Source organism: Maylandia zebra, linkage group LG18 (assembly GCF_041146795.1).
Source record: "Maylandia zebra isolate NMK-2024a linkage group LG18, Mzebra_GT3a, whole genome shotgun sequence".
Taxonomy (NCBI): Eukaryota; Metazoa; Chordata; class Actinopteri; order Cichliformes; family Cichlidae; genus Maylandia; species Maylandia zebra.
Window position 1 is genome coordinate 35,695,966 of NC_135184.1, and position 10,979 is coordinate 35,706,944.

The 10,979-nt window shown below is 40.7% G+C and overlaps 1 protein-coding gene across 1 annotated transcript in view; it reads left to right on the forward strand.

The window, feature by feature from the left end:
* The window catches only part of LOC143413401 (uncharacterized), a 13,102-nt gene extending 12,551 nt beyond the window's left edge, over positions 1-551 (forward strand). Inside the window, exon 4 of the mRNA XM_076876374.1 lies at positions 237-551. Coding sequence (XP_076732489.1) covers positions 237-551 — 315 coding nt within the window. The remainder of the gene's footprint in view (positions 1-236) is intronic.
* Positions 552-10,979: the final 10,428 nt, after the last annotated feature.

Sequence of the window (10,979 nt, forward strand, 5' to 3'; positions counted from 1 at the left end):
TTAATCCAGTACACAACTTGCTCTACCTCCTAAGCCACAGCCACCCCTAACTCAATATCTTAAAAGACAGGACTTTGTTGAGGTATTGAATTAGATTGTCTTGAGTCAGAAAAAATATCAGGCAGTCATTTTTGATTACATTTACATCATTATAAAGTTTCAATTAATAAAGCTTTTAGGTATTTTACATTAATTATCTCTCTCTCTCTCTCTCTCTTTTTTTTAAATTGTCACAGGACGTTGATAAAAGCATCGCCACTGCCATAGCAGAGACAGTCTTTGGAATCTGTGTCATTCGATCAGAGGTTGCGGAGCCTGGCGATGACCCTCAGGATGTTATGATTGTTCTAGAGGGGGTGGAAGTGATGGGTGAGTTGGGCAGTGTAGCTTTTGCAGTGGCAATGTTGCTTGGTCTGGTCTACTCACTAAACCTGAGCTACCCTCCGGAACTCAGGTACACCTTTGAGGTTCTGCAGAAGATTCTTATGGAGTTGGATGCACACAAACTATCCAACAAAGTACAGGTTCTCAAAACTCTTCTTTCTCGTTGAGAAATGTTGCCAATACAACAGCTACACCATGTATCTGGAACATGCACCAGAAAGAACTGCAGACAGATGATACAATGCATTTTTTATTCATTTTGAGATACACAAAATTGGTGATATTTGTTTTTTTTGAAAGTGCATCTCTTTGACCTTCAAAATCACTTGATTCAGCTGTTCATTGTAGTTAAAAAATGGTTTGAACAGGTTAAGTTTCCACCATCTCCACTACTTTTTTTTCTGTGATATAACTTGCATTCGATGTATTCTTCACATGTTATGTGAAATTTGCTATAAATACAATAAATTGGAGAAAACAAAAAGATGTGTATGACAAATTTTTATTTACCTTTTAGATGTAATAGTGAAATGATGTAATAGTATGTTAACCAGACTCTAGACTTTGTTAAATGCTCCAAAAAATTACTCTTTAAATTAACTTAAAATAATCATGGAAAGAATTTCCACGTGATTAAATTGCTTTCTATTAGCATTAAAGACTTGTGTTGGAATAACTTAATTTGTATGAGTTGGTTCAACTCAATTAACTTAAGCTGGGACCAAATTTAGTAAATTAGTTGGAGAAAACCTACTGAATTGAGTTTGAACAAAAATCTTTACGTTGGATCAACACTATTAAAATATATTGGATCAAAATGCAGTAAATACGTTGATTCATCAATCTTTAATTAAGTTGGTCCAACTTGAGTGGATTAAGTTGGAGTAACAGAATTGCATGGTGCTAAAATAAAGCAATTTAATCACGTGGAAATTCTTTCCATGATTTTTTATGTTCATTTAAAGAGTTATTTTTTTGAGTGTAAAAAAGCCGTTGAAGATATTTTAGATTTTTGAAGTTTCTTTGGTCCGTGGAGTAACTACATTTATTTTCAATAAAACTGACCCTCTATAATAACACTCACCACATACTCTGTCACTAAATTGTCTGGATCTTCACTGAGGCACACGCGGAGACCCTTGATAATACACTCATGCACAAGATCAACATCATCCTGGCAAAGGGTGACAAGGAGCATTTTGCTAAAATTATATTTTTGCCTAAACTGTACACACAAATTAACATTCTTTCTTACCTGGGCCATGGGCTCCACAATGTTCTTCCTATCTGTCCTCCTCGCTTTTTGAACACCTTTATTAATCAAATCAAATCAAATCACTTTTATTGTCACATCACATGTGCAGGTACATTGGTACAGCACATGTGAGTGAAATTCTTGTGTGCGAGCTTCACAAGCAACAGAGTTGTGCAAATACAATAATGTAAACAAGCAAAATACAAGAATGGCTACATCTGAAACTAATAAATATATGTAATATATAATAGTATATGCATTTCTGGATGTGTATACTAAATATTTTTCTGTGTGTGTGTGTGTGTGTGTGTGTGTGTGTGTGTGTGTGTGTGTGTGTGTGTGTGTGTGTGTACACATATTTTACAGATTAAATAGAGTCAACAATAAATAAAATATATAAAAATATACAGAGTGAGACATGTGCAAAACAGTGGCGTTACTGTACAGTATGGAGTGCATAATGTTAAAGTTCCAGTAGTGAAGCTGAGGTGTCTATGACGTGTTCAGCAGTCTGATGGCCTGGTGGAAGAAGCTGTCTCTCAGTCTGCTGGTACGGGATGCTGCAGAACCTCCTTCCTGATGGAAGCAGTCTGAACAGTTTGTCTGTTGAACTTTCTCTGCAAGAAGTTACCACATATATAAAGGGTCTAAGCTCTTTCTCTTTGGTGTTTTAGCTTTAAATTTTTATTTCAGCAGTAGTTTCCAAAGCAAGAGACGAAAATGGCGGACAGCGCAGCCGATTTTTCCGCCAGAACCAGTCCAGGGGGCGGAGCTTCAGGAGAAAACACGACTACTTTTTTTTCTTTTCAACATGATTTATTCTAATAGACTGAAAATGCTTAACCTCCTAGGACCTGGCATGATATGCGGACGTCACATTTGGGTTATCTAGACTACAATACTAAATTTTGCTCTACACGAGCCTGACATCCACTTACAAGGACATTATAGTATTTCTCATTACGCGTTAGAGTCAAGATGGCCGACAGCACACTCGGAAGTTTAGATGGCAACTCCCGAGCCAAACTTTGACCAGGTAAAAAGTTCCTTCAGATTTCATGGCTGATTCTTGTGCAGATATGTATAAAAGTGTCCAGTGTTTGTTATGGAATTTATTTTAGACAGAGGGACTTAACTTTGTTAGCTTTGATGACAATGTCAACAAATGTGGACAGAGGGAGTTATATGTTATCATAATTGCTAGCAACATGCGCTAGCAAAACTGTTAGGGTCCCTGGGTCGTTGACCCAGTGTTTTTGTGTTTTTGGTTCTTTGATTTTGTTATTTCATTATATTCTAGCTTTGCTTTATGGGTTTTAGGATTATTCTTAGTTTAGGTTCTCTGGGTGGGGTTTGGTTAGAGTTTTAGTGTTCTGGTTTTCTGTCTGTGTTCCATGTTGCTGTCTCCCCTTTCTGCTGTATCCCCACATCCAGTCAGTGTCTCTGTTCCCTTTGTATAGTGCCTGCCCGTGAGTCTGTTATGTTTCCTGTTTTACTTTGAAAGTCCATGTGTGATGTTAATATGTCTGGTTTTGCTTCCTCTTGTCTCGTTAGGCCTGATTTGCCCCAGCTGTGTTTCCCTCCTGTTACCCATTCCCTGATTGCTCCCTCTGTGTATTTTAGCCCTGTGTTTCTTAGTGTCTGTGTCGCGATCTACCGTTTATTTTGCTGTGTGTTTTGCCTGTCCACCGGTGTAAGTTTATTTTGAGTTTTTCGAGTTATGTCATGTTGCGTTCAGAATTAAAGCCCTTTTTGAGTTCACGTCTGTCTCCGGAGTCTGCACCTTGGGTCCTATTCCTGCCTGCACACAGCCATACCTAACAAAAACGTGGTAATGAAATTGTATTTTTGGATGATTTAGGTAGAAAACAATAGTTTACTACAGTGCAAGCAGATATAGCAAGTTTTACTGGGGTTAATTGGTGGAGACAACTCAGAGGTGGAAGATTTGTCAGATATTGACGATCTCGTGGGGGATGCTGAATATCAACCCCCCATGACCAAGGGCGGATCTAGAAGGGCGGCATGGGGTGACAAGTGCCCCCCCCCCAAATGATCTCTTGCCACCCCAAGTGCCACCCCAGTTTTGCATATGACAGTGTTGTTTATTAAAATAAGATAGCATTAACAGTTTGAGCGTAGTTACAGTCAACAGTGAATATAAATGCTAAAACTGAAAATATTGCATAGTGTCCCCCCCCCCCCCCCTCCTCCTACCATTAACAAATGGTTGAGGCTTTTTTCTTGTTTTCAGTAGCAAGCATGCTTATGACTGTGCCAGAGCACATTTTGAACAACACCATGGGAATTTCAGATTTCACACAGGTGGTTGGATGTTACTCTCTGGAAATGAAATGAAGGTGAGTGTTATTAACCCTCTGAGGTCCACGGACACGCTGCCCCTCCAAATCACATGACTGATGTAAGCTGACACAGCAACAAGCTGCAGCCACGCCGAGTCTTTCAGCCCACTTTGAAAGTTCGGACTTCAGAGTTTATAAATGTTAATTACAGGCCAGTAAATCCAGAGTTATGATAAAAAAATATATATATATATATATAAAAGCCATGTTTTTTTTTAAAAAAAATACTGTTGTCACAATTTTTTGTTGTTTCTTTTTTGGGTGTGTTTTGTTTTGTTTTGTTTTATTTCTAAGGACAGCAGGAAAACATTAAAGAAAGAAAACAAATTCTTTCCTATTGGTTGAAAACTGTACAATGTGTAACAATTTTTGGTTTTAAAAAAGTCAACACGTGGGATTTGGTTGTTTAGAAAGAGGGGAAAGTTTTGGGAGTGACAGCAGCGAGACAGAGCGAGCAAGTTTTGAGATGTGGGAGATTTGTGACTTTTAGTGTGGCGTGTACAAAATGAAAAAAAACGGCAGGTGTATTGGCTGCATTTTTAGATAAACAGTTGTATATGTTTACAAAATGTGTGCATAAGTTTATACAATTTATATTTGCATTTGAAGTTATAAAAATAATTTACTCAACATGTCTGTGTTTTTTACAGTAAAAAACTACTACTAGAATTTTAAGTTTTTGTGTGATATCAGATCAGTAACATTAATACAGAATATTAGTGAAAAAACAACTAAATTCAGACACGTGAGGTTGATACCAAAAATGAGGAGTTATATTTTGGACCTCAGAGGGTTAATCCAACAAATCATGAAAAATTAGGTTTAAATGTTTGTTCATGACAGTGCAGATTTCTGACATTTTGTGTAATTTAAGTATTTAACAATCTGATGATTTTCTAACAAAAAACAGTGAAATGTGTTTGAAAATGAAGCGCCCCATGTTGTGTAGCTTTCTGGATTTTATACTTATTTGGCTACATATTTATTTATTATGCAGGCTATACAGTACATATCAAAACTCACATGTTTTATGTAACAAAAGTGTTTAATTATGTGGGCTACAGACAATAATCAAGTTATAGACTATATTCATATGAAATACTTATACTGTATACTGTATACTTACTGCATTTGAATCATTTTAACCATATGTAACCATGTGTTTGGGAAAAAAAGGCTTTGGTTTTGCCACCCCATTTGATTTCTTTGTCCCCCTCATGCCACCCTAAGAAGATTTCTCTAGATCCGCCCTGTCCATGACATGAGCTAATCAGCAGTGAGGAGGACAGTAGTGGGTGTGAGGACCCCATTCCACTGCCCTCTCAGCTTATCAGGGGACGTAAACGTCTCCGTGATTAATATGAAGGATATTGTTCAGATTGTGAAATTGCCAGATCATCACTCTTGAACACAACAGGATGAGGCTGATGTCTCAGACAATGTCCCTGAAGAGACAACCCCAGGACCAAGCCATCAAGAACAGTCCAAGAAAGGGTGTGGGATGTGATGGAAGGCTTTTCCGCTAACACCAAAACAAGCACAGTTTAAGCAGGAGGAAGAAACTGTGCAGGACAGAGAGGGCTGGACCCTACTGGACTACATAGAGCAGTATATTGATAAAGATTTGATAAAAATGATTGCAGATTGCTCTAATGCTACATCAAGAAGTGGGAACCCACGCAACACTTCTGTAATGATAGTTGCTATTGTTGAAGCTACCCACAGGGGGCGCTCTGTAATCAATGAGATATACAGAATAGTAGAAGAAAGTGATCGTGGTAGAAAGAATAATAAACAGCTAGCTGAAGCTAGCACCAGGAGCAATTCTTGATGTTTTATTCATAGAGGAATAAGAACATTACATGGTACCAGGAGTGGGGTTAAGAAAAAGAAGCAACGCAACAAGATGGATGCAATAAAACCGCCAAGTCCGTTGAAACTGACTGGAAACGTGGATGCAAGTTGGAGGACTTTCAAACAGCAGTTCAAACCAGAGGTGGGACCAAGTCATTGTTTTGCAAGTCTCAAGTAAGTCTCAAGTCTTTATCCTCAAGTCTCAAGTCAAGTCTCAAGTAATGTCAGGCAAGTCAGAGTCGAGTCTCAAGTCACTGGTGTAAAAGTCCGAGTCAAGTCACAAGTCTGAAACTTTGAATTTCAAGTCCTTTCCAGTCTTTAAAAAAAACAAACGAAAAAATAATGTTGCAGTTATATGCTAAATGTAAATATTAGACCATGTAATTTTAAAATGTGTTTTTCTCAACACATGACAAAATAGTGAACTTAGAAAATATACACAAATTGTGAAATTGCACCTCTTTAAAATGCAGCTCAATTAAACCTAGCTCCAAGAATAATTTTCACCGACAGTTCTGAGATAAGCTGCATGTTATTCTTGGATGCGGTTGTAGGACCAGCTTTAAAATCGCATGACAAAAATATCATACACATTAAAAAAAACTGTATCACCAACGTAGCCTGGACAACATTTGCTAGTTAGATGAAGTCAGCTATCTCATCGTAGCATATTTATATGCATATTTATAATTATACGCTTCTTGGAGTGAGTGCACACACTCATGAAGTTTAGTAACGTCAGGTCACTGCAACAAGCCCAGGTACAGTTTACCGACGGATGGGTGCAGGACCTTGAAATGCACCGTGTAGAACGAAAGACCATCGTACGTATCATAAGTTTACCAGTCTCACAAATCGTCTTCATAAATACACATTCCTTAACCGTTTATTAATAGGACCTTTGAGCTCAACGGTAATTAATTAACAGTGGAAATAATTTCTGGTACCCATCACAGAAATGTAGCAGTGACAATAATATTGGATGCTGTAATCGCACTGGGCAATTGGTGATACAAAAAACCTGTTTTATCCTGTGAATAAAAGTATATGTTTTTTTGTTTGTTTTTTTTTTCTTTTTTTTTTTTCTTTTTTTCTTTTTTTTTCTTTTTTTTTTGTCGCTTCTTTTTCCTCGGGACTGTGCTCCCAAAGTTTCATCAGCTTTCCAACAAGGAATAACAACATCCTGGAACAGCAACATAAGGGGCGCATACAAGGCATTGCCCCACCCCCATTTTGGACAGTCTGACCACATTTCTGTGTTCCTCTATCCAGCATGCAGGCAGTTCGTCAAACATTGCTTCCCAGTTAGAATTATTATTAAAGTTTCAAGTGAAGAAAATGATTCAGTGCTTCCTTTGATGCTACAAACTGGGGTGTGTTTTAGACTGCTGCCTTGAGAGATGACTGCTCTGTGGATTTAGAGGAATATGCATCAGTGGTTACCAGTTACATCAGCGCCTCCATTGACAATATTGTCCCCACCAAGTCCTATAAAACATATCCAAATCAGAAACCATGGTTGAACTGTGAGGTGCGTTCCATGCTGCATGCACGCTCCACTGCATTTGCCTCTGATGACGCAGAGGACTACAAAAAGCAAGATTTGCCCTACGTTGATCCATCAGGGAAGTCAAGAGGCAGCACAGATTGAAACTGGAAGGATACTACAACAACTCAGATTCTCAATGCATGTGGCAAGGCTTGCAACACATCACTGATTTCTAGCAGATTAGCAGCAGGGTCACAGTCAGCTGCAACGCGCTACCAGACGAGCTGAATGAGTTCTACGCTAGCTTTGACAACCTCAACACCAACCAACACAGAGGGATTCTACCAGCACAGGCAGCACAGAGTTCTTCACTCACTGTGACGTCAACTGAGGTATGCAAGGGTCTGAGGAGGACTAACCCTGAAAAGCAGCCGGCCCTGACAACATCCCCGGCCGTGCTTTGAGAGTCCGCTTTTCAGAGCTGGCTGAGTTGTTTACAGACAGACATTTTCAAGTTGTTAAATTTGGATTAACCTCCAAACTGCTCAGCAACTTTTACAGATGCACAGTGGAGAATATTCTGACAAACTCCATCAGAGTGTGGTAGGGGGAAAGCACCACTCAGGATAGGAAGGCTATTCAGCGTGTCATTAAAACAGCACAATTCATCTACGGAGTACCCTTCCCACCACTACAGGACATTTACAACACTCGGGTCAGAAAAGGGGCACACAACATCATCAAGGACCGCACCCAAAACACAGCACACACTGTTCACACTCCTGCCATCTGGCAGATGCTACAGTACTGTGAAAGCAAGGACAACCAGATTAAATTAAACCAGAAAAGGTTGGGTCTTGTTTACAACCCCTGACTGAATAAAATCAAGTGAAATTGAAATGACAATCACGCAGAAGTGCTACGTCGGATCTACTGACTTGACTGCAGTATTGTTCATTTACAGATCTTTCTCCTTGGAAGCTCTTATCCTCTCTTCTCAGAGATTATGCATGACTATTTATATCCTGCGTACTTTTTTTTTTTTTTTTTTTTTTTTTTTCGCCTGTCCCATTTGGTTCTTTAGCCATCAGAATTGTTGTCTGAAGACCAACAAGGATACCCAATGGATTTACTTTGCCAAATGGATCATCGTGGCATTGCCGTATTGGTCCATTTGGTCGATCTTTGTTTTTATTATTTATTATATTTTATTTCCAGATGTTACAGACGGGACAGACATGAGTGAGAGATAGGAAAGGGAGAAAGAAAGAGGAAGGAAAGGAAAAACAGAAGGGGAGAGGGACAGTGAGAAAGGGGGGGAGAAAAAAAATAAAAATCTCCTGGATCACCTGTTGAGAGAAGAATAGAAAACAAGCAAAAAAAGACAAAAAAAAAAGAAACAAAGCAACATACTAAACACAACACCATCGCATTAATCTAGCTAAGTGTAAACAGCAGTAAATACTAAATATTCAATGTTGTTGTGCAGCACGCAGGACAGATGTGCTTCGAGGTAGCAGCCAAGAAAGGTGTAATTTGGGTCTACGAGCAGTGAACACCTGTGTGCATACCTGTGTGGATCAGCGCGCTTGTATTCCAAAGGTTTCTCCATGTAATGATCTGCTAGGGAGTGTGGGGGGGCCACAGCCCCGTCCTCCAGGGTGTGAAGCAGGTATGGAGGAGATCAAAACTCCAGACATCCAGAGGCCCCCAGAACACAAGAGACCATGGAAGACCAACAGAGGGGCAGCCGCGCCACTGTCCCAGTAAGAGCTGAGGAGAGTCCCAGATGAGGGCTCACTCAGCAGCCGCGGAGCAGAAGCCAGGGGGAGTTGCAGTGACGCGCCCGTGAGCTCCGCCGGCTGCCAGCTGCGCCTGAGTGACCGAGCCCCAGGCCGAGAGGCCGGGGGCACCCCACCTCCGAAGGGGCCCGAGCGAGCCCCAGGCTCCAGGCCCCGATAAGCGGCCGCCAAGGAGTGAGCCGGTGTGTACCCGGACGCCCACCCCCAGACACAAAGAACCACCAACGCACCGACACCTGAGGGAGTCCGCCACCGGCAGGGGAAGTGGTGGTAGGTGGAGATAGGCCTCCAAACCTTGGAGGGCCTGAGATGTCCCCAGAGAGGTGGCGTCTGATACCCAACCTGACATATAGACACAGACATACAGGCACACACAGACACAAACATCCATTCCCACCCTCATGCTCTCATATGCACTCACTCCACACTCAACCAACGTGGAGACAGACATAAAGAGACGCTGTACACACGATCACACTCCCCAAGCGTACTCTACAAACCGGGTCTAGGTACCCTTGCCCCTGGAGGGGGGAACTGTATATGTTTTTGTCAGTGTACCATGGTAATAACAGAAGCGAAACGCAATATTGTGTCAGGACAATTCACTATTTATGCACAATAAATAAAGGAGCATAGCGCGACAATTTCTGCTCAGCGCCAGACTTGCTTGTAACCTATATCACCAATTATGTTATGAAAATGACGCATTAACTACAACAGCAGACTGACCTTCGTGTAAATGCTTGGAGCAGAGTAACCTGTGAGCTGGAGTGTTCTGGGACGTTATATTTGGTCTTTGAATGGCTGCAATCCAGGCCATCCGTCGCGTCTTTGTTACTTCGGAAACATGGCTCGAACAATTTCTCTTCAACGACGTAATCCGATAACAACCGATCTCTTTACCCGTCGGCTTCCCGTGGCTGTCATGCGACCGGCTATTGCAGTTAATAATACAACAGCTTCTTGACATTTTTGTGTTTCTTTTTATCGCTGTGTGACTGATTTCAATTGAAAGCCTGCGTGCGCTAGTACCGCTTGCCACGAGTTCCCAGAATCCTTTGCGGTTCTACCCGTGAATGACGTCACATTTTCAATCTCTATATAATATGCATGTTAAATTTTATATTTGGGGTAAAATATCAAGTCTTTTCAAGTAAACCGGTTCAAGTCCAATTCAAGTCCCAAGTCATTGGTGTAAAAGTCCAAGTCAAGTCACAAGTCTTAGAACATTTTTTCAAGTCAAGTCTAAAGTCATAAAATTAATGACTCGAGTCTGACTCGAGTCCAAGTCATGTGACTCGAGTCCACACCTCTGGTTCAAACTGTATATTGCAGCTGTTGGAGTGGATCGACGGGCAGATGAAAGGAAAATAGCCATGCTGCTCACCATCGCCGGCACAGAAGCAGTAGAGGTCTTCAACACTTTTGTGTTTGCTCAGCCCGAGGACAAAGATAACTTTGATGAAGTCATGAAGAAATTTGACGAGCACTGTCTGTCAAAGAAAAATGAAACATACGAGAGATACGTCTTTCGCTCACGCTTACAGCATCAGGGTGAGTCATTTGATACTTTTCTCACAGACCTCAAGATCAAAGCTCAGTCCTGCAATTTTGGTGATCTCAGAGACTCTATGATACGAGATCAAATAGTGTTTGGAACTAATGAGAAGAAGCTCCGAGAGAAACTGTTGAGAGAAACAGAACTAACGCTGGAAAGTGCTATAAAGATAAGTCAAGCCAGTGAGCTAGCACGACAACATGTTTAGAGAGCCTGTTCAAGGAGCAGCGCAACAGGAAAATGAGGCAGTGAATGCAGTGTCGATTAAAAGAAA